Source organism: Crinia signifera, chromosome 11 (genome assembly GCF_055691185.1).
Source record: "Crinia signifera chromosome 11, ASM5569118v1, whole genome shotgun sequence".
NCBI lineage: Eukaryota > Metazoa > Chordata > Amphibia > Anura > Myobatrachidae > Crinia > Crinia signifera.
The window spans coordinates 49,859,902-49,885,158 of NC_139227.1; the positions used below are offsets into that span (position 1 = coordinate 49,859,902).

At 45.6% G+C, this 25,257-nt stretch overlaps 1 protein-coding gene across 1 annotated transcript; it reads left to right on the forward strand.

Moving 5' to 3' along the window:
- The first annotated feature begins 2,315 nt into the window (after nucleotides 1–2,315).
- Nucleotides 2,316–22,180, forward strand: MPHOSPH6 (M-phase phosphoprotein 6). Its single transcript, XM_083163689.1, has 5 exons — nucleotides 2,316–2,577; nucleotides 13,511–13,623; nucleotides 15,840–15,930; nucleotides 20,940–21,037; nucleotides 21,454–22,180. Exons 1-5 carry the CDS (start codon nucleotides 2,530–2,532, stop codon nucleotides 21,587–21,589), a joined length of 486 nt encoding a protein of 161 aa, XP_083019815.1. The 5' UTR covers nucleotides 2,316–2,529; the 3' UTR covers nucleotides 21,590–22,180.
- The last annotated feature ends 3,077 nt before the right edge of the window (nucleotides 22,181–25,257 follow it).

The window sequence follows — 25,257 nt, forward strand, 5'->3', positions numbered from 1 at the left end:
CAAAGTCAGGCCCGGGGGCCAATTGCGGCCCGTGCTGTCATTTCAAGCGGCCAGCAGCCTCCAGCTGGAAGCAGGCAGAGCATCAGCTGTGGGAAGCACAGCACAGGACACTAAAGGTGGGGCCCTCTGCTGCAGTGAGGAGGTGCCGGCCGCCACAGTCAGATGTGTTTGGCATCCTACACCTGCTGCTGCAATCGTATATCACCCTACTCCACAATCACAGTGACAGCAGTGTTTGGGGAGAGGGGCAGCAAGGGGGAAGCTTGCTCCCGTAACATGCAGAGTGGAGAATGGTACCCTGGGGTGACCTTTGCAGGGGTGCCTCGAGTTGGTGGTTCAGGAGCAATGCATATAGGGCCTTATTCTGGTTAGGTCAGTGCAACGTACGTACGGTCCATTTCACCGTATGTTTCCCATACGCGGATGGTGAGCGTAAGTCCGCCCACAGAACAGCCGCTTACGGACGATCACAAACACCGACAATGGGGAGTGGCGTACACTTGAGCGTACACCACCGTATAAGGACAGGTCTCCGCTTAGACACCGTTAACTGGCGTACAACAGAGCGTACGCCACCGTGTACGGACGGGGCACGTCCGTTTTCACACCGACATCTTCCGTTTATCGGAGCGTACGCCACAGTGCAAGGACGGGTCTCGCCTTTTTTCAATGGAAAACTCAGCGTGTGTAACCGATCGTGAGAGTGCAGGGTGGCATACCCTTCACATATATGGCACTGCAAATCTTGCCTTTCAACTATAATTAAGACAATTAATTATTCTAACTGTTATTCAATAATTGTTTTCTATTAACTCAATTGTCTACCTTAATAAACACCCTAATAAAACAACATTTTAACCCTCATTACATGTATATTTATTATGTTCTAATGTGGCATTTTAATCACTATCTATGTGTCCCCACATTGGTTTAACTTTTAAATAAAGTTATGTTGGTGTTACAGTGAAAAAGTTGACACATGTCGACTTCTGTGAATTGAGTGTCCTGCTTTTTAAAGTATACCTAAACACATTCTGAATGGGTGTAGATGGTTATAAAATAACTACCTTGACATATATAAGCAGGTCTTTGAATGAATCTTACCTAAAATGAAACCAACCTTTACATGTTGAAGTGTAGATATGCTTCCAACGTTTGAGGGCTGTGTGTGGCTTGCAGGTAGTGAAATAATGGTTTTCACTTAATAGCGTGCAGCATTGCTTATTACATTCAGGTGTATGTGTTTGTGTCCTAATCAGCATTAATTAGCAGACCCAGACGTCCGCTCTCATACGGTATCTCTAGGGGTGGTCTGGAGCTATCTTTGGCCTCCGCCTGTTTTTGGCCCAAAATGCACTGTGCGTTCGCCAATCGAGCAGTTGTAGCACCATACATTTTTTATGCACACCCCCGTGTACGCCCATGTTTTCGCCCAGTTTTCCTCATTATTCCGGCTGCTCCCCTAAAAACGCCCCCATGCCGCCCACAATGACACACCCCCGTGTGTCACGCCCCGTGCACACCCCCGTGTACGCCCATGTTTACGCCCAGTTTTCCTCATTATTCCAGCCGCTCCCCTAAAAACGCCCCCATGCCGCCCACAATGACCGTACTCTTGCGGACAGGTTTTTTCGCACGGAGAGACCCGTCCGTGAGCAGTGTGAGGTCGCCGCACGAAAAAAAACCCGATCCACCCGTATACGGTCCCCCGAATCGAGCAGAATAAGGCCCATAATGTATGGTCATTGTACTAGGCAAAACCAGTGCTGGTGCCTGTCAATCATAAATCCTGTCCCTCCCCACATAATTAAAGCGAAGGATGACATATAAATACAATTTATTTAATTTAATAAGAATTTTTTTTATCCTAGGGGGGCCTTGGATTTTTTTTTTTTTTTTTGTGATACTCTGCGGTGTTGTGATTCAAAAAAGTTTGGGAACCACTGGACTACTTTATACCTTACTGACAGGTATCTTGATGCCTTACTGACAGGTATCTGAGACTGATTTATTCATTACTGACAGGTATCTGACTGCATTATTCCCTACAGACAGGCATCGACTGTTTTATACCTTACTGACAGGTATCTTGATGCCTTACTAACAGATATCTGACTGATTTATGCCTTACTTACAGGTCTCACTACTTTATACCTTACGGAACGAGCCTCGTCCTTACGGACAGGTATTCCTGATGCCTTACTGACAGGTGTCTGACTAATTATACGTACCTTACTGACAGAAGCAGTGGACATGACTGCTATATATACTAACATGGGTACACTTTGTGTATCACGTCACGGTTATTCCTATTCCTGTCACTGACTCACTGCACTTACTACTTGTCTTGCACTATAGCAGGTCACGTGGTATCCCCGATCGACGCGCTGGGCGTTGATTGCTATTCCTGGCCGGCTCGATGACGGCTGTGGTGGATTAGCACTGCCTGTCGGTGTACACAGCAGCAGTAGGCCGCAGCTCCGGTTATTTGCGGTTTCCCCGGTGTACAGGCGTCTGCTTCACGCGACCATGGCCAGCGAAGTGGGCAAGCTGTCTAAGAACCTCCTGCGCATGAAGGTGAGCCGGTGTAACGGGGGAGGTGAGCCCCAGGCCGCCATGTTTGGTAAGGGACACACGTGGCTCAGGGAAGTGCAGCAGCCAGGGTGCAGAGTCAGGGGGCTCCTGCCTGTGCCCAGCCGCCACCACTCACCTTATCGTGGGCCCAGGCAGCCTCTCCTCAGCTGCTGTGATATCTGTACCTCAGAGCATGCTGGGATTTGTAGTTCTACAGCAAAATTTATCTAAAATGAATGAATCTCAATGAGTGTGTTTTAACTTGTCTCCCGCATAGTACTACAAGTCCCAGCATGCTTTGGTAATTTATTTACTCTTTCAATTCTATGTGCTGTGTGCCCGTCTAGGTAGTTCTGACATGGGAGAGTCCGGCTAAGCTGTGCCACCTCTAATGGGGTCCATAAACAGCGTCTATTAACCATATAACCCATGAGTGCATTGTGGGCCATATTCATATTAAGTGCTCCCTGGGGTGCTCCACTGGTAACAGTTCCCTCTCTTCCGGACAATCATTGACAATGTCTAAGACGAGTCGGTAGGTTGACACATAAAAATGTAATAATTTTACATGCAATAGGTCAACATTGAGAGAAGGTCAACATGAGTTTTTCATGATTTTTTTTTGTTTTTTTTTAAACCAACTTGTTTTTCTCCATCCATGTCAGCCTGATGTGAGTGTTCAAAAATTCTCTGTAAAGCGCTGTGGAATATGTGGGCGCTATAGAAGAAACGGTTAATAAATAAATAGGGTGAAATTCTAATAGTGAGCAAACGCATTACACCAATTGAGGGTTTGTCGACCTATGCTGACATAGACACAGTGACAACCATGATGACTTTTTCCTGTGTAGACCTTTTGTCACTGTTAACCAATTGCATATCAACCTTTCTTCTTTGTTCCTTTTTGACTGTCGACCTAGACGCTGTCAACCAAATAATCTACAGCCATTTCTCTCCATAGACTGCACTTCATTTACTACAACTCTCTGTTTTCTATTCTGAAACCAAGATCGTATCTATGTAACTGATGAATAACTCAATTCCAGGAGCCCCATAAACAGTAAAAGTCCGCATGGGGCTGTGCAATATAGTCATCAATGATATCGTCCAGTGCTGCCAAAACAAACCACCTATGGGTAAACACTGAATGATATCGTTGAATGACATCACCAGGACCCCTGCCGAACATGTTGTCACTGACTATATCGTCAGACATGTTCAGAAGATCAGGCTTATTGTTAATGATTTACGGTAGCATGCATAGTTAGTGATATAGTGGGTACACATAGAACAATATACACGATGATATCGTTAATAATATCGTTATCGTGCATATCGTTCATTACAATCGCATAGTGTGTATCGAGATTTAGTGATATGTTACAGGCGTTTAGCAGACTGATAAAAGTATTCCCAATAAAGGCATTTTCCTCATAATTAAGGACCTTTTATCCACATTCAGGGGACAGTGAATGTCTGGGCTCTGTCACTGTACAGAAAACGAGAGCAGGCATTTAGATTTGACACAGATCTGTGCAGTCACTATGACCCTCTATCACCCACACGCACCGGGCACCCGCTCGCTGATGCATTCAATGTGCACTTTTTCCATAAGAGCGGCTCGCCGGGTCCAGCTCTCACCTAACTGGATTATACCCTTTATACTCCTTTTTATGCTTCTTCCAATTAGTGCTTTTCTCTAATGTGTGTTGAATGTTCTCTGATCTTCATGATGAAGTTTTAAAGCTGGGCACACATATATACAATCCCTGTTTTCTTGCGACCGTTCGACCGACCGTACACCCGTCGGACCGTCCACAAACAACAGCTTACTCTGAAATCCACTAACAATGGGCTCTCAGAAACAGGTGTATATATGCAAAGCCCATCAGTTGTTCACTTTACGCATATTGGCATAAACAAGTGAAATCTTATGTCCCCATCTCTTTTATTTGTAATTAATAAGTCACTAGTAACAAACCGTAATTTTGTTTGGATAAATTCATCCAGAAGCAAGTTTCACTCCATGGTAAAAATACATTTCCAAGGCGGGTGTAGGCTTTTCTTTATTGCTGTACTTTTACATTTGTGCAGCTCTTGCAGTGTCTCCTTTGGATATACCAATAAATATACAAGATACAGTGCTGCATAATGCAATAAATCACATATTTTTCCCTTCCACTAGATTATTAGATTGAAAAGTTCTCCCCACAAGCTTGTCTACTAACCCCTAATGCCACTATTGATTATCGGCCATCCAGGTGACAATCCAACCCAAGAATACTTCCTTTGAAGGGTCTTATAGGCACGTCCGTCACCGAGGTTAATAGGGCCCCCGATGTTTGCACTTTAGATGAAAGTTATTGGCTTTGCTGAATTCTCCGATTTGAAAATAGGTGTCAGACTTGGCCGAATTCTAATTGCTGAGGTTCTGCCGACGGCTTCTCAATAATCCTTCTCCAGCTGCGGTAAATGTTTGATTGGGCTAAGTAGGCACATTATGATTCTGTTTCTTCCTGAAGCTGTGTATGGAGACGTGGCGTTGTCAGATGCTGGAAGTGAAAGGCGCTCTGCTGGGGACGGTTACAATGCAAGTCTCGGAGCGGCCGCCTTGCGTCAAGTTTATTTTTTTGTTTTGTCCGTGGATGTGGGCGGATAAAACGCTGCAGTGTCAGCAGCACTTATTACAGCTCAGAACCACTGTACTAACTGGGATGGTTATAATATATCAGCTCCCCCCTCCTCCCAGGGACTACAGAATACATCTAATCATATACAGTAAAACAGATAAGAACCGCGGAGAAAGCAAAATTATGATGACTTGAAAATTAATCGATCAATTCATTAATATTACTGGCCAGTGAAAGTATTAAAAGTGGTATATCACAAACAAACATTTAATAGACAATTAAAATTAATAAACAGGTACATATACAGACTTAGACCGGTTATCAGCTGGATGTCAGTAGACTATTTTATGGTGCCTTAGATTTATATTTTGGGATCCATCTCGGTTTATCCAGTTATTAAAGTAGATATGCACTGTATAATGGCTTAAAAAAGAAAAAATAGTCTCTATAGGTCCATACACACTGGGCGACTATGCCCTGCATGTATGGACAGCGATGATGTGCGGGGAAAGCAGCTTAGTGCATACACACTGAGCGGCTTTCCCCCTGCCCGGCGCCGACGGAGGAGGGGAGGACGGCGTTGCGTTGCACAGCGCTATGTAAAACCGTCCTGAAAGCTGCTCATCTACTGGTATAACCAGCAGATGAACGGCTTTCCCGACCATGTTGCGGGAGCACGCCGCAGCGCTCACCGCTCGGGCATACACACTGGGCAGCATTGAGCTAAAAGCCGCTCAAACCTGCTGTTTTGAGCGACTTTCAGCTCAAAGTCGCCCAGTGTGTACGGGCCTTTACTGTGTCATGTTTGGCCAGACAGAAAAGGAACCTCTCCAGATTCTGCAGCGTGGCAACCCCTATATGTTGAAGTTTGTATTCAGCAGTAACGCACTGTTTTGAAGTGCTGGGGGTATATTTAAATTGCCTTTGGTGCAGGTTCCTGGCAGAGCCTCCTTGCATTTCAGTCAGGTATAAGTGATGACGCGTTTCCCCGCCTACTCTACGGTGTCGCCGGCTTCCTCAGATCAGAGTATCATGTACAGTAATCATATACAGTATAAATGCAGGGCAATTTCTGCTGACACAGGGGTTAAAGTGAGGGGGAACGGGGTGGAACTGAGTTCCACTACCTCTAATGGTAGGGGGAACTGAGTTCCACCTCTACCACAGTACTGAACAGTAATTCCAACAGAAAAGCCTGTCCCAGCAGCTTCTTCTTCTGGCACAGTGTATGTGATGTAAAGTTAGATGAACAACTGTTGACATTATGTGTATAAGGGGCATTACTGTGTGTTTTAATATGAATCAAGGGCACTTGATACAAGCAGTGTAATGTGTATATGATTGTGCTACTGTGTGTTGTGGGACCACTATCCCTTTATGGCATGTAGGGCACAAATTCCCAGGCAATGGTCTAGGCCAGTGGTAGCCAACCCTAGCCCTCGAGAGCTACCAACAGTTCACATTTTCCAGACAACCTAGCTGCTGCACTCATTAATAATTGACACATTTTAAAAGATACACAGATGGAGCTAATTAGCTCACTTGTGATTCGGGTGAGGAGACCTGCAAAACATGCACTGTTGGTAGCTCTCGAGGACTAGGGTTGGCTACCCCAGGTCTAGGCTATGCCTAATGGGAGGGGGGGGGGGGTTCTGTGTTAGGGGAACGGAGTTCCATCACCTCTCCAGGACTACTTTATCCCTGCGCTTACACCACTAGATTACACCGTGCGGGGCACTGATATAATTGCTGCATGTTACTATATTAATGAGTTCCATAAGGATTGTCTACAAATGTGGGTGTTTTTTTTGCATCCCATCCTGCTGACCTAGCAATGTAATGTAACTACTTCTAGCCATGCATTTACTAAAACCTATACATAGTGGGAGAGACCATATATATTTTGGCACCATACCAGAATAATGCCTAGTTTGGTCTCTGTTCAGTTTGTAGGGACCCAGTCCCCTTAGGGTATGCACTCATAAGCTTGACAGTGAAATACTTCTACTTACATACAAGGCCATCACTCTTGACTACACCGACTTATATCTCTTTGGCTTATCTCAAAATATATCCCCACCCGACCTCACTGTTCTGCATAAGATCTGCGTCTCTCATCCACACGCATTACTCACTCGCACTTGCAGGATTTTTGTCGGGCAGCACCCACCTTATGGAATGCCCTTCCACACACACACTAAAGGCCCATACACACTGGGCGACTTTGAGCTGAAAGCCGCTCAAAAAAGCCTGTTTGAGCGGCTTTCAGCTCAAAGCCGCCCAGTGTGTATGCCCCAGCGATGAGCGGTGAGTGCTGCTGCGTGCTCCCGCATCATCGCCGGGAAAGCCGCTCATCTGCTGGTAATATCAGCAGATGAGCAGCGTTTAGGACGGCTTTGCATAGCTGAGCGCTATGCAATGCCATCCCCCCCCCCCCCTCCATCAGCGCCGGGCAGGGGGAAAGACACTCAGTGTGTATGCACTGAGCGTCTTTCCCCGCAGCGGTGATTGACATCATCGCTGTCCATACACGCTGGGCATAGTCACCCAGTGTGTATGGACCTTAAGACTCTCCTCTAGCCTCCAAAATTTCAAGGGTTCCCTGAAAACTCACCTCTTCAGGCTAGCTTATGAGATTCAGGACCCCCACACAACCTCCAGTAGCATTCATATCTAATTGCATCCCATCTGATGGGACTGCCATACTATGGTATTCTATCCTTATGTATCCCTCCTATTATCCCTATAGATTGTAAGCTTGCGAGCAGGGGCCTCCTACCTCCATGTCAGTTTATATCTACCCAGTTTGTTTAATCACTGTTGATTCCAATTGTAAAGCGCGACAGAATATGCTGCGTTAAATAAGAAACTGTAAATAAATAGGTCAGAAGGCAATAGATCTTCACCTGTGCCTAGAAGAATACCATAGCAGTGCCCAAATAATGTGATGTGCCATAGGAAACATGCCTGAAGCAGATCGCTTAAGCCATTGTACTTCCATATTGATGATGCCAAGCAAGGCGACCTAAACCAGTCCTGGTAGGGTGCTGTTATTACAGATGCCCTGGCTTCGGCTGTCACAGTGGTGGCAAGGTCACTCTGCCAGCGCTTGTGGCAATTACGTCTCAGTCTCATCGATGCGCACATATAGAACAGATGTACACTAGGAGCAGGTACTACATTCGCTGCTGTCGCCCTCACACTGCCCTATGTATTGGTGTATTATCAGAATATTCTTTGTCCGCTAAAAGGAGTCGTGACAGATATAGTAAAGTGATAAGACGTATCTGGCACAGCAGGGCATGGGCTGGAAATCTGCAGGCGTTTCTCTGTGCTTGATACAAGCGGATTGCACTGTTTTCCTTTAAGAACCGTGTAATCTCCAGGAACTTCTGTAAGGGATTATAATGTAGCCAACATATCAATCTGTGGCATGGCGGGAGGTATGGCCTTCAAAGCCTCCTCTACGCTGTCCAGTGCCCGGTCCTTCTTGTGGGGATTCACGGGAAGGTTTATTAAATAAGCTTTATTTGATGCCAAAGAACACGGTTTCCTAGTAACATGGTGGTAGAGCTGGCGTTTCATATATTCATACAGCATTTCACAAACTTTGTTCTCGAAGCACACACTAGCCAATATATAGCCGGAGCGTCGGCCAGTGTGTACCTTTTTATATATCTGTCAACGGCATAGTTCACAGATATATGTCATCGGCTGTGCCGCACAGTCCGATATATTAGTGCATCGTTCTGTGTGTGTAATGGTGATCCGCCGACCGCTCGTTCCCCCGCTACAGTAGCCGCCAGTTATTGACGGCTTACTGGGAGGGCGCATACGGATCAGGCAAGGTGTATGGGAGAACTCCAAACTCCAGCTGTGCTAAAGCAGGGTTATCCTAAAAAACCTGGACTGTCCGGATACCTTGAGGGCCATAGTTTGGAAACCACTGGCATTATGTATGTGCGCGATCTGCAGGCAGCATACATTCCTGGTGCATGGTAGCTATCACGGATTCTAGCTCACATTGGACCAGATGTATCAAGCTTCAAAAAGTGATAAACCACCAGCCAATCACCTCCTACCTGTCTAAGTTTGAAAATGACAGTTACTGTAGGAGCTGGTTGTTTATCATTCTCCACTTTTTTTCACTTTTTGAAGCTTGATACATCTAGCCCATAGGGGGAATGTTTCCTTAGCTGTGGGCTAATGGATGCTGGAGAGATATTGCTGCAATTGGCCAGTGATTTGCATGGCAAAATAGGGCGATATTTCGGGATGCGGTCAAAATCCCGACAGGATCAAAATCCTGAATGGGTCATTATACCGACAAGGACAAAACCCTGACATTTAAAATCCCGACAAGGCAAAACACCGACATTAAGAATGATGAACAGTCAACATGACTTTGTGTCGCGAGGTCGACATGGTTTTTTTTCACTCTTTTTTTTTACCTGACCTGTTCCAACAGGCAGTATTTCATGCCCTACCATCCACTAGGGCATGGTGGGAGAATAAAATAGTGTGCCTGAAGCATTGCGAGCGAAGCAAGCTGCTGCGGTTCACTTTCAACTGTGTCCATGTCGACAGTGTCGACATTCGGGTAAAAAAAATTGGAAAAAACCATGTCGAGCTGTCAACACAATGTCATGTTAACTGTTTCACCTGTATATTCTAAATGTTGGGATTTTGTCCTTGTTTGGATTTGGTACTTCTTTACTTTCACGGCGCCGTGCTACTTCCGGCTTCTACGCTCGCCACAAACTATGTAAAATAAAGGAACTTAACTCCATGCCAACATGGATAGTTCATACCTCCACTATCCATGTTGGCATGGAGTTGATTTTAAATAGCGTGGCGAGCGTAGCGAGCCACTGAGCCCGCAGCGTGGGCGAGCGAAGCGAGCCCCGCAAGGGGACTCAGACGCACGGCGCCATGCTGGCGCCGTGAAAGTAAAGAAGTACCGGGATTTTGACTGTCGGGATTTCATACCGAATCCGATAGGGCCTGGCAGGGATATCTGTTCCTCTGGGGGTTTGCATCGCACCTCTGTGTGCATTATTCAGCAGTAAAAGGTTCTTACGATGAAGGCGGACTGCGCCCCTTTATACCTGCACATTATAAGCAGCGGGGTGCCCCATTACCCGGTAAGTGCCTGCAATACGCACTGGATCTACTGAACACATACAGAATAATGAGCCTTGGAAGCGGCTGACCCACATTATACCTGTAGCTCCATTAGGAAGGACGCTGCTATCTCTGGTCATGCACTAAAAGATTCCATTTCTAATGCAATCCAGGTCTGCAAAGTACGACTAATGGAACGCTAATAACCGGAGGGAGGGCCCTGCTGCCGAATAACCCTGCGTATAACCACTATTGAGTAACGCTTATGTGACCATTTGGTTAAATGACTTCGCTGCCTCCTGTCGTGGGCCGGAGTAATTGTAGGATGTAAATGTGGCGTATTAGAATCCGCTGCGTTTCCCAGGTTCGGGTTGATGCTAATGGATGGAAATTGTACAGAGACTTCGGCAGTAACCATTGTACTGTATCTTTAATACACCACTGATTGTGCAGCAGCTATTAGGGGCATTTGCTTAAGCTAATACTGTATGCCTGTAAATGCCCCAGTAATGTTCTGTGCAATTAGATCTCATTTATGTTAAATGTGTGCCTGTTTTATCACCATGTTCTCTTAACCTTCTAAACAAGTAGTTACCCTTCATTTATGGAGTTGTTCATTACTAGGTTGAGGTCAGGCTAGCAAGCTCACGCTTGTTCTCATTTGGCCACTGGGGGAGCTGTCCTGCTGACGTTTATTCCCAATGTAGACTGTGAAGTGAGGTTTGTGCTATAGCTCACAGACCCTGTCTAGGCCAACTTGCCAGCGGTCCACTGGAAAATGTCAACATGAGTTTTAAATGTTGTGGTGGTTTGTTTTGTGTGTTAATATCAGCAGTTGAGCACGTGGCCCCCCAATTAGTGCACAGCTTCCCATCCCGAGACATTTTTCGGGAAAGGCGCCTTGCTCAGCGCACGTTACCGTTCCCAATCGGGGTTCATGTTGCTGGTCAGGTATGATTAAGTCCAAAAAATGTAAGAAAATTGTGAAAAACTCATTCAACCTTTTGCTTGTTTCACATCGCAAATGCCGGATCACATGCGGATTTGGACAGGTGTCCGTCCCGGGAGCAACCCAGCATTTGTGATGAGTCCCCCACAGCGACCCGGCAATAAGCCAGGTCACTGATGGCAGAAAGGGGGAGGGGCAGCAGTGCATCATTGGGGGGGGGGGGAGGATGTAGCACTTGGAGATGAGGCCGCCTCTTCCATGGTGTGAACAGGACCCAGGTTACCCGTTTGCACTGCCCAGCAACCCAGGTCTAACCAGGTATTAACCCTTTTTTTAACCCAGGTCAGAATGCCAGGTGCTGGACCTGGGTAATTTCAAAAGACCCTTTCACACTGCACAGAGACCCGGGTCGCACCTGGTTATTTGTGCGATAGGAAAGAGGTATTATTGACTGTTGGCTATCCGGGTTCCTTAAGGGAGACACCTGTAATTTCAGTCTGTGCCTAGTTCTGAGAGTTGGCAGAGGTCTTTACTCATTAGACCAGGGGTCATCAACATGCGCCCCTCCAGCAACTACTACTCCCAGTTTTGCTATTTGGAAATGTTAGCATATTTTCAAGGTATGCTGCGACTTGTAGTTCAGCAAAAGCTGGAGGACCACACTTGGAGCATCCCTTGATTAGACCCTTCAGGTATAATTTTGCTAAATAATATTCTGGTTGTTAGTGCTCAGTGCGATGTGATTGCGGAGGACGTCTGTGCGCAGCCACTCACGTGTTTTGATGCTATTTATTCATGAGGTTGCTGTTTGTGTTCCAGGTCACCACCTGCTGGGAAGTGTATTAAGTTAATTCTATAGACCAAAACTAATCTAAACCATTTGTAATCATCTGTGCATAATGCCGGCCCTGCGTCCAGTCTGCTTCTGGCACTAAAATGCGCAACTGCCGCGGTTTTGTACTTCAATGGTTCAGAATCTAGCTTTTCGAAAGGTGTTAGCGTTGTTGCGGAGCCATAGTGATGGGCTTCCAGGCACAGTAAGTCATTATAGCCCGGCGGGCTATGCCCTGGTAGTGGGCAGGTCCTGAGATGGGGGACGGCTCTTCCAGGAGAAGCTAGATATGTTACAGTAATATGGAATCTGTGTATATTTGTGTCCGTGCCACCTGAATAAAGAGGTGAGGAGCAGCGTTAGACTCTTATAAGATAATGTACTTGACAAATAGGTCCCATCTATTGGGGAAACAAGAATTGCAATAAACCTGCCAACCACTGTGTCTGTCCTTTGACAGTGACGGATGCTTTTGTTTTACTTGACAGCCCAGGGAGCGGGTCACTAGCCACGCTGTTTAGCCATTGATTTTTATAGTGATCTTGGCACGATCCAGTAGTTCCTGTGATTAATTGGCGGCCACATAGCGGAGTCCGTACAGCCTCGTCGCTGCTGCTGTAGTACGTCTCTGTGGGTTTAAGAGTGAGGCGATCCTGTAGTCATGCCTGAAAGTTCTATTCTCCTGACACCTCCTTCCTTGTGGAGCTGGTCACCATACATATGCCGCCTAAGAAAGTTCTGCAGGTTCCTTTCATTTTATTACAGATAATAGTCCTATTTCATATATGTGCGCTAATGCTGTCGATGCAACCCGCCTGCTTTTTTGCCAAGGTTCCCATTTATCAAACCATCTCCCAACTGCCAATCCCTTTGTGAATAAACCCTGGCTGTGAGTAACTGCACTAAGTTACCTTGGAGCGTGCGCTATTTGGACGCGGCACATGCACCGTTGGCCACTAAACGCTCTGATGCTTAAATATCGGCGTTTCGCACATATCGAATCTGGCCCCAGCCTTTTGTGCATAGGGAAATATCGACCCTCTTTTCCCATGGATAAATCCAAACCCCCTCTCTGATGCGCTCCATGAATGTCACAAATGATACTTAGGAATTGTTCCGTAGGGCACTTGATGGCTCTGTGACCTGTACATATATGTTGCCTATTTTTACTTTGCCTCTTTTGAGCTGTTGACTTTTAACCTATTGATTTTTAACTGAGCAATTTTTGCATATGGCCCTGTTCCTGTTTACAAGTTATGGCAGGTGTCATCGCATCCCAAACGCCCCAGTGGCCCTAGAGTGTAATGATATCTTCAGGGCGTGCGATGCATGGACGTCGGGGAACACCACAGTGTCAAATGGACTATTCAGAAACCAACATCTTTCTCTCCCCGCTTGCAGTTCATGCATCGAAGCCTCGACCCTAAAACTAAGAAAGATCTGGAAGAGGAGGAGAAGAAGGTGATCAGCGACGAGCACTGGTGTCTGGACTTGTCAGAGCTCAAAGAGAAAGAGTAAGTGAGCAGTTGCCCAATGGTATTTTTGGGCAATTTAGTTGTAGCCCACCCTGGCCCCCTTCGCTATTAGTCCGCCCTGCCTGCGCCTATGTACAGCTGGAACGTGTGCTAGGCATTTTGTGCACTTAGAACCTGACATCTCTGTTTATTGGGTTTCTAAATGCAGTGGCTGCAGCCTGTACTCCTCGGAAAGCTCTGAGCCCCCCTGCCCACCGCTATAAGCTTTCCAGGATCTCTCATTTACAGTCTGCCTGGCAATCCGCGGCCTGAGAGGCTTTTTATTTCTGCCTTGTTATTTTAGACATCGGAACAGTTGACAGGTTTCGGAATTCATTAAATACATCCATCCATTGTAATCAGATTGCCCTGGCCCCCCGTTTTAAAGGTGCAGTGCCACGGAGATGAAGATATTATTGAATCTCTCTCACATGGTAGCTCAGTCAGTAGCAGTCGCTGCAGAGCATGCGGTTTCATTACACCTGCATGCCCCAGGTAGTGCACTGTAATAAATAAGGGGAGACGGGCCAGTCAGATTAGCTATGACCACAATGATGACTGGATAAGGTACTGTATGCTGCAGAGGCATCCACATGCATGTATTCCCCCCATATGCAGAGTTGTATGCATCTGGCTCCCACCTGTCTGTACACTTCCACACCCGACATGCAGTGATGTCTTTTCCACACTCTGCTACAGTCCAGCTTTGTTCTGTATTTTTTCTCTGTGCTTTCCCTGCTGCCAGAAATTGCCTGCTGAAAACTCATACATTCACGGTGTCTGCCGGCTGGCTGACGGCTTGTAAAGAACGATCTCTCCTTAGCCACCTTTGCAACCAAAGTCCACAGTGTGTTTCCACTGTTACAGATGTTGCTAAGGAAGGTCTGTACTCTACAAACTGCTTGATGGTAAACGTGTTTCTGAGTTCTTAACAGTTAATTTCAGGCAGATGTACTTTTTCAAGTAGAGTTACAGAACTTCAATTAGATGTCTTAACTTCGCCTAATGATTTTAGCATTCAATCAGCTTCTTGCTATAATATTATAGTATGTATCAGATAAATGGTAACTAGAAGCTGATTTATTGCTATGGTCCGCTGTCCTTGTTTACTTTTGAGGTTTGATAAATCCTCCTTAACCACTTACTTGGTGTAGTTGAATGTGATGTGACCGGAGACAGGTGTGCGTTACCTGACTTGGGCGCATCACGTGTGGCCGGGGATGCACGGTGCAGGAAGGGGAACTTTTGACCAACAGTCCCACCTTACTCTGCTGCACTCTGCATTAGGGGAGACGGAGGGTGACCCCCCCTGCACCTAATATAACCAGATGTTGGAAGATGAATGTAAGTATAGAAATTATGCTTGCTGGGGGGGGGGGTGTTAAAATAATAATAATCATTCAAAAAAGGGAGGGGTGAAAATTGACTTTTAATGGGTGTAGGGGGGGGGGGGGGGGGGCTACTATTACTGCTAAGGGGCTTTCTACTATTGGTATTTGAGACCAGTGGGGGGGGGGGGGGTTATAATAGGGCCTAGATTAAAAAAAAAAATTCATTATTACATTTTATTGAGTAATAAAAAAAATTCTGGTTTTGTTGAGGGGAAAAAACAATCAGCAATCTTGTTGAAGCACCTAAATTGTAGATTGGAACACAACAATGCCCCCGCTATACATGATCTCCCTCACATAGAGTCTAACAGGACATGCAGCGCAGCCGTTACTGTGCAGGTAGGACCATCTGCAATAGAGGGGCGGCTTAGTCCTATGCAAACAGAATGATGATAATAATAATTATGTGCAAGGTGTCCTCCCAAGTGACTGTCCCCATGGCTGACTGTGACCTGTACGTACATATTTTGATCTTAAAACGGTTTCATTCTTTGCCAAATGCAAAATATCCCAGAAAGTTTTCAGTTTTAAAGATTGCATCCTCGGCCCATTATATGAAAACATTCAGAACGCATCCTCATGAATATAAGTATTCTGAAATGTATTACTTTACTTCTGAGGTAGAAGCAAAAACCATCTATGAATAATCTTCACCCGTGTCTGAAAAGCTGATTTTTACAGCCCAGGCTGAGCCGCTTCTGTGCCGCAGTATTTTCTGCAATCCTAAAAGCTCTTCCCGGAATAGGACCTAATAGCAGGTAAATAAAAAGCTCTCGCCTATTATTTGAAATGTTGATGGGTTTCTCTCTCTCTTCACATTTACAGGAGTTTTATTATTGAAGAAAGAAGTTTTCTTCCGTGCGAAGATTTCCTCTATGGCAGAATGTCCTTTCAAGGCTTCAACCCGGAGATCGAGGTAACAATGTCGCTGTTAGGAAAACCGCATGCGTATCCCGCTAGCTCTTACGCAGGGTTGAAGTGGTGACACTATGCAGGGGGGTTATGGAAGACCAGGCACAGACCTTTCCTGAAACTATTCACCACCTTGGAGGTCCCAGAAATGGTTCCTGTACTTTCTTTTTCTTATTTATAGACTGACTTGAACCATCATAATAAGCAGTAAATGTGTACACTGTGTACTTTTGTCTTTAAGTGGGATTGACAAATATACATATTCGTTATATACGTGGGTGATTCAAAAATGATTCCCAATCTGGCAGTCAAATTTATTTGAATCAAATTTCAGAAAAGACAAATCATTTTTTGACAATCTCCCTTCTTTTCAATACACTTTGTCCATTGGTCAACAATCGTTTGTATCCCCTTGTGTAATTATGGGCCTTATTCTAGTTCACTCTTTCTGACAAAATCCTTCTTAGATGGGCAAAACCATGTGCACTGCAGATGGGGCAGATGTTACTTGTGCAGAGAGTGAAAGAGTGAACTAGAATAAGGCCCTATGTTTCAGGCTGAGCTGCCAGCCATGAATGCACCGCTGCCTTCAAAATGATTTGCAGCATAATCCACTGTCACTCGTCTATCCAATAGAATCAGTTCAGTCTGACACTTTTATGGGCTTTTTTTTTTTTATCTTATTTTTTTTAAATTCTCTATCCATGCATACACAATTCACGACAAAATACTTTCTCCATACTGTGCACAAACTCTTAGATACATATCAGCACCAGCACCACCCTCAGACCACTCTAGTCGTCTTTCATGCAAATCACAAGTGGGGCAGCCATTTTTTCTTGCCCTGCGGTCAGGTAATATGTTCAGACCTGTACAGCAGTCACTGGGGAGACAGCGACCAACTGGTGTTTTAATGTAACTGGAGTGTGGGTAATTGTTGACACACCCACATAAATATTGCAAGGAAGGGAAGGAAATACCAGACTGTAAATGCTAGTAGCCAGTATGATCTTCTAGAGAGCCAAGGAAGGTGGCAGTAGTAACCTGTTACTGTTACCTGGTACAGTGGAATACCTAGTAGCAAAACAAAATAGGCTACTTGTGTATTATAGCGGCGCCCCCGATTCACATTGCGCGATGTTTTATTCGCATCGCATGCCATGCACCCGATGGCATGGGATGCAACGCAATTTTTGCCCCCTATACAATGAAAGATTGTAAAAGCACCCTAAAGGGTGCTTTTAAGCACCGTAATGGGTGCTTACAATGTTAAATGCACCCCCACGCCACCCCCCTACTATAAACGTGAACCCGAAGCGTGGTGAGCACAGAGAGCCCGCGAGGGGCGGCGGTACGCGTCCTCCGACCTATTCATACCCCCACTATCCATGTCGGCGTGGAGTTGAGAATAGAAAGTGTGGCGAGCCACCGAGCCCGAAGCGTGGCGAGCGCAGCGGATACCTTCACAGGTATCTGAGTCCCCTCGCGGCCTTCACAGGTATCCGCGTCCCCTCGCCACGCTTCGGGCTCGCTGCGCTCGCCACACTTTCTATTCTCGACTCCACGCCGACGTGGATAGTGGGGGTATGAAAAGGTCGGAGGACGCGTACCGCCACGCTTCGGGTTCACGTTTATAGTGGGGGGGTGGCGGGGGGGTGCATTTAACATTGTAAGCACCCATTAGGGTGCTTATACAATGTTGCATCGCATCGCATTGTATGCCATATACAATGTCATACAATTTTAAAATTGTATGGCATTGTACAATATCGCGCGATATCGCATCGCATACCATCGTATGCCTTATGGTATGCGATGCGATGGGCGCCGCCAAAATACACAGATACCCAAAATAGTATCATGCACAGGACAAAGAATCAGACAGATAATTTTAGAAGAACCAACGTAACTAGTATTAATATTGATAATATATTCCCCCCCTTCCTTCTCCGTGCACAGTGGGACCCGTCAGCGGCGTGTCTCAGCCCTGCACTCTTCCGACACCAGGGCTGACCTAACATCGCCCTTAGCCGGTGTCCCCATACACGCTTCCCTCTGCTTTCCCTGCAGTGTGCCGCTCTGTCAGTCATACCTCCCGGCCGCTCCTAGAAGACGGGAGGGTGTTCTTTGACATTGGCGTCTCATACACTGCCCTTTTCTATCTCTTTCGGCATTTATACTTAGCCTCACCATTATTATTACTATTTGCCAACCCTATGCATATATTTAAAATGATTTTCATCCCGAGGCTATTTGATATCTATGCATTTGCATACATCTACTGGTTTAAATAAATGCTGGATATTAGTGAGACGTATAAACTGCTCTGTCAGCCACATGCTTATATTTAATCCACTGTTTCAACTGCTGTATAGACCTTTAAACTGCTAACAATTCTGGTGATTCATTTCTGTACAGAAGATTTGTATTTCTTAGTCTCCAAACCAAGTTGCTAATTATTGCTGCAAACAGGTTATTATACATCCACCAAACTGTTTTTGTCACTCCACTTAGAACGCTCATAATTGACAAATATTATCCTTGCATACAACTGTTCGCTTCTTTTCTCCACTCTGTGTAGGAGAGACTTTCTGGTAGCGTATTTCGGCCCTGCAATACTGTTGTATCAGGGTTGACCTAACACTACTCACAGAAATATCCTCTTTACATTTATCTATTTTTCTGTCGGTGTGTCAACTTCTTCTCTGACCCTCCGTCCGCTCAAAATATTCGGTATTTGTGTATTATCACGGCGCCCACGAAATTGGGCCGCAAATCGCATGCAAAAATCGGATGCAATTTTGCGTCCGATTTCCGTCCGATTTTTCACTTTTTCCGGCCGATTTGCATGCTGTTCCATCCTTGCACACCCCCGATTTCCATCGTAGTGCATTGCATGCAATATAGTGGCATGTGATGCATGCCATGCGATGCATGTAAAGCGATTCGATTTGTAATTGTACAATCACCCTGATGGGTGCTTACAATGTTAAATGCACCGCCATTGTTAACACCACCCCCACTATCAACGCCATCCCGAAGCGTGGCGAGCACAGCGAGCCCACGAGGGGCGGCGGTACGCGTCCTTTCGACCTTTTCATACCCCCACTATCCACGTCGGCGTGGAGTTGACTTTAGATAGTGTGGCGAGTGCAGCGAGCCACCGAGCCCGAAGCGTGGCGAGCGCAGCGGAATACATGTAAAGTAATCCGCTTCCCCTCGCGGGGCTCGGTGGCACGCTGCGCTCGCCACACTATCTAAAATCAACTCCACGCCGACGTGGATAGTGGGGGTATAAAAAGGTCGAAAGGACGCGTACCGCCGAAATCGGATGCGATATCGTATGCAATTTAGATTAAATCGGGCGCCGTGATAATACACAAGTACCAAATATTCTTTGAAGACGTTAGGCAGCAGAAAGATTTGAATCCCACACACTGTACTTCTCTTTTCCCATCTCCCTAAGGATACCTATTGTGCCCCAATACTTTAAACAAGGGTTTTTGAACCCATAAATCGCTCACTACCACCAACGGGTGTTGTTATGAATACTGTACTTTATTCTTAAACTTGATAATTAATGAAATTACAACCATTAAACACGCTGGACGTGTCATCTGCTGTCCTATTTAAGAACACAAATCAATCATACACCAACAGTGTGTGTGTGTGAATTAATAACACCACCAACTGTCACTTTTCAGATGTAAATATTTTTGATTATTCAGTGGCAACAATGTTTTGATCACAATTCTAGAAGTATACATTAAGCGGTATTCAATGTGAATACCTGCGAGGTGCAGCGAATCCTTTTTTGGATTCGCTGCACATTCGCCACGTTCCGGAGCCGGCGGGCTCCGGTATTCAACGAGTCAGGGGCAGCGAGCCCCTGACTGGCGAATATGAACTCCTGCGGCGATTGCCGCAGGGAGCCTCAGGACGGTGCCAGGCAGAGAGATGGTAGTCTCTCTGCCTAGCCCAGACCTTTGTGGGGGGTTAGGTGTGCTCCCCGGGTGCCAGGCAGCACAGGCTGCCCCCCCGAGGTGCCAGCAGGCGAGCGTATATTCACTACACAGGATCGTAATGATCGTGCAGTGAATATATGAATATGTAATGAGCGGCTCCGCTCTGGCGCCACCTGCTGGATGCTGTGTAAAAAAAAAAATATATTATTTTTAAAATTAAATATATATTCATGTGCTTACAGCACATGAATAAAAATAGCATGCCCCTCCTCAGAATAAAATTCCTGATTTTTTGACACCAAATGTAAAAAACAAAACACTTTATTTTAAAAGTTCACATTCCACTTCACCATAAAAAGATAGCGATTGCTACTCGGTGAATCATGGCGAAAAAAACCTTCAAATGTATTCGCCATGTGGTCATTGAATAGGGTGATTCACCGTTTTTGACAGAAATTCGCCAAACAGCACAAATTCGCCATAAAAACCTGGCGAATCAGGCTCATTGAATACCGCCCATTGTCTAACCTCTTATGACAAATTGTTTATTATGCAAAAACATTTTTTGAGCCATTATTTTAAATAATTGGAATTAAAAGCTAAGTTTTATTTCACTCATCTTATACTATACAAAAGTTTGCCTCCCACAAAGAATCCCTTCTGTGAACAGTGGAATACCTGGCATTTATCTTCCCCCTTTCTTGACCACAGTTTCTTAATTTACTGTACTGCATTTATATTTTCATTTTCTGGGTTTCTGATATTAATACTGGTGAGGTTCGTCTTCACGTTTGTTATTATTTAAGTAGTTTTGTTTGTACCAAACAAGATCGAGCATTAATCTGTGCTGAGGCTTCTGCCTTCCGTCTACATCCCTCGGAATTTGTAAACCGGTGACCGGGCCTCTTCCATAATCCCATTTTACCGGCTGTGGTCGGAAGGACTCTATGGAGTCTCACTCGTGATTGACAGGTGAATAACGAGTGGCCTAGGGGTCACCATTCTAATAAAAAGTGCTTCAACGTCTTTCTTCAATCCTTTTTTTCAGAAGTTGATGGTTCTAATGAACTCCAAGTCACAACAAGAAGAGGATGTGGAGGAGGAGACAATGGATGTAGACGTGTCGGATGAGGAAATGGTCCGCAGGTGAGATTTATCATCTTGCTCTGTGATCAGTGAATTATTACTGGTGTGTCATTAATATATGCAGTACGTATTCTGATGAGTCCATTAACACTGCAATGAATCACAGAGGGGAACTGTCAGGATTCTGGTATGTGAGTGGGGGAAGGGCCGGCGTATGGTGGATAATTAATATAGACCACATTATCCATGCAGTGAAAAGCTCCAAGAACAGGCATGTATTATATGCATGATACAATACTAATTACCCCGTCATTTTATCCACTGCAAACTGGCGTGACCTTGAACTCTCATGTCATTGTATTTGATATGCTGTAGTTCCTTTTCCAGCCTACAGGGGACACATTGGCTGCGCCTGTCCCCATAGCGTCAGGATGTAACGGAGAGCGACTGATGTGCCTTTACTTTCTTCTTTGCAGATACGAGTCATTAGTGGGCACCATCAAAAAGAAGTTTGCTAAGAAGCGAGATCACAAGGTCCTACAGCGAGACGATGAGAACAGTCATGTACGGAGCAGCAAAGCAAAGAGATCCTTCATAAAGCCGCAGGACTGAGCCGCTATCACATTACAGAGGATTAAGGACTCTTTTTATAAAACAAAGGATTTTATTTAACAGAAATTTTTTTTTTTTCTTTTTTATTCTTTTACACTTTTTATGTACTGTAAAAGTTATAAATGATCTGTGGATTACACAGTAAAGCACCAGCAAGTGCATGAAGTGTACAGTTTACGAGGCATCTTGGGGTGAGATGTTAGGAATGGTTTCCAAAGAGGTGCTGGAAGACTCACACCTCAGCAATGTCACTAGTTCCGGTTGAACTGGTGGCTTGGTTCTGCCAACAAGGGTTACAGCAGGCAGCTAAAATTAAGAAAGGGGTGGCAATGGGGATCATGCCATATTTCATTACAGGTTGGAGAAAAATGTTCTGGTTGCTATGGGTAACCGCATGATTACATATGCATCGCATACAAAAGCTATGTATCATTACTTTTTCATTTATCTTTCTTCAAATATGCAATACCGTTACACATAGGCTTTGTGTTCCCTTTTGGAATAGTCTTTACTGGGATGCCCACTGTATTGTGACCATAATGCTGTCGTTCATGAAATTATTCATATATAAATTTTTGTGGTTGTCAATTATGATGTAAAACAAAACCGGTAACCCCTTTCATTGCCTACCGCTAATAAGCCCATAATATATGAGACCTGTGATCTGTAATCACTGGCAGGTGGTAGCGGATATAGGTGTGAGATCAGCTGTATGGAATATGCGCACTCCGCCATCTTGGCTTTATATAGGAGCGTTAGTCTTTAAAAACCAGTAGAATCGGCCAAATTTAGTCTGCAGGGAATATCCCTTCATCAAATGTTTAATAATTATTTATCCCCTGTGGAAATGTTGTTATTCTGGCCTGCGATAATGACCCCGGCAGTGCACTGTTACTTGTACACTCACTATAAGTAAAGGGCAGTTTTCTCCTCTGTACCTATATGGAATCTCTTATCAGACGGGAGGCGGAAGGAGGCATTGCTACTTGGTAATAGCATCATGTGCACAGAGCTCCTTCCAGCAGCCACCGTGAGGCGCTCTTGTAACAATCTGATCATTAGGGCTGTGTGGGGAACAAGGATTATTTTGGGTAGATTGTTCCAAACAGTTTTTATAGTCCCAGGTGTCCTGAATAAGACAGCCCATACATTGTATTATCCGTGCATTTTTTTTGCAGAGCTTTTACATACCTCCCAACATGACACTCTCCAGGAGGGACACAATGCCATGCTCCTGGACTTTCCTCCTAATGTATGACTGCTATCACCTGTGGTGAAACACTTTTCTTATTGGTAAACCTGTTCAACACAGGTGATGGCAATTATACAGAAAGTCCAGAAGTAGAGTAGTTTGTCCCTCCTTGCAGGGGGTCATGTTGGGAGGTATGCTTTTATCTGTAGTGCCATATTTAAAGTTACTGGACAATAAAATCTAACCTCCTCCTATTGCTTAGCCCTAACCCTTCCCTCCCCCTAGTTCTTACCCTCCCCATAGTGCTTAACCTCCCCTCCTCCTTGTTCTTAACCCTAAATGCCCCCATACATTATGCGATTTGGGCACGATTTTGCCCGATTCGGATGAATCGGCCGTGAAATTGTCCCAAATCGCATATGGAGACATCCCCTTCGACCCGATGCGTGGCCCCGTGCGTACCGGATCGGTGCTCCCCCGCAACGGGGACCTACCAGAGCCGGGCGGAGGGATCAGGCGCAGGGAGCCGGGCAGAGGAGGAAGCCGCTGCCATCAGCGGGAGCAGGGGGGCGGCGCAGAGTACCAGGGAGCCGGGCAGGAGAAGATGTGGCAGCGGGAGTGGTTAGAGCAGCAGCAGAGCACTTACAAAAAAAACCCATACAAACTCATAGGAAGCCATTGATTGGCTGAGACCTCTCTCAGCCAATTGCTCATTGGCTGAGAGAGGTACCAGACAATCAATGGCTTCCTATGCGTTTGTATGGGCTTTTTCTATTTTTGGAAGTGCTCTGCTGCTCGCGCTGCACTCGCGTCTTCTCCTGCCCGGCTCCCTGGTATTCTGCCCCCCCCTGCTCCCTGCCCAGGAGTCATGGTAAGAAGTTGGTTTTAATGGAAGTGTCCCCCCCCCCCATATCTGACCTCTATTGTGTGTGGTCAGCCACATCTGTGTGCAATATAACAGTACACCCGGGATATATGTGTTCAACCCCAGCAATAATAACCCTACAGTTTATGGCCTCTTTATGGAGAATGGTGTCAGCTCTGTCATGGTTATTATTGCCTCTGTGCGAGTACTACCGTCTTTCCCCGATAATAAGACACTGTCTTATTTTTTTTTTTCCCTCAAAAAAGACCATAGGTCTTATTTTCGGGGGAGGGCTTATTTTATTCCCCACTGCGCCTTTAAAACATTCCACACTGCGCCTTTATGAAATGCCCCCCAAATGATCCATAATTTATGGTACTGTGCCAGTATTTTACATGCCCCCACCTGTTTAACTTGATGTCCGTTGATGGCGCTGTGTGGTGAGCAGCAGCCAGCCAGTTCAGCCGCGTGATGTGCGCGGCGTGACGTCACGCCGCGCCTACCGCAATGCATCCCTGGGAACGGGAGCTGCGGTGCTGCTGGTGAGTAAGAGGAGGTGAGCGGAGGGCAGCGGGGGTCAGCGGGAGTCAGCGGGGGCTGAGCGGAGACTGCACATATGGTGCACATACAATAACATTGGGAAAATGGTAGGGCTTAATTTCGGGGGAGGGCTTATTTTGGACCAGCGTCCAAAATCTGGGGTAGGGCTTATTATCGGGGTAGGTCTAATTATCGGGGAAAGACGGTAGGGTGTGGGATGCGGTCATTTGGTCTACAGCATGATGGTAGACAGTCATTAGGTCGATATGGTTCTAGGTCGAAAAGCCCTTAGTTCGACAGGTCATTAGGTCGACAGGTCACTGTTTTTTGAGCCAGCATGTGCCAACAGGCGGTATTTCATGCCCTACCATCCACTAGGATGTGGTGGGAGAATAAAATAGTGTGCCGAGTGCAGCGAGGCACCCTGCCAGAAGCATGGCGAAGGGATGCGGTGCACTTTAAACTGTGTCCATGTCTACTGTGTTGACATTCAGGTAAAAAAACAGAGAAAAAACCCATGTCAACCTAGACATTGTCAAACTAATGACCTGTCGACCTTTTCCCATATCGACCTGATGGTGTTGACCATCATGCTGTAGACCAAATTATCTCAACCCCTATGGCGCTATCACTGATTACAGAATTATCAGGGTTTACGGAGGAAAGAGGGATCTCAGGCAGCGCTTTTGGTCCTGTTTGTTTAAACAGATGTGTGACCGATGTATAAATTGACATCAAACCGTATGTAAAAGACGTGAATACTTTACAAGTCCTAAACTTTTGTTGAATGAAATAAAAGCTTGCTACAAACTAAAGGCGCATACATTCTAGACGATATCGATGATCATTGGGTACACACATCGGCTAATGGGACCCAGATTTACACCTAGACTTTTATACAGTGAAATAAAATACTGAAACCAAGTCTAGCGAAAATACATTCTACAATTCTCCATAAGACCAAACTACGATCTAACGTTCTATTCTGCACATTGTACGGTGAATTCTATTATTCTGTAACAGACACTAAGGAGTAAACGTCTTGTTCTATATTTAGCCCAATAAAAGCCC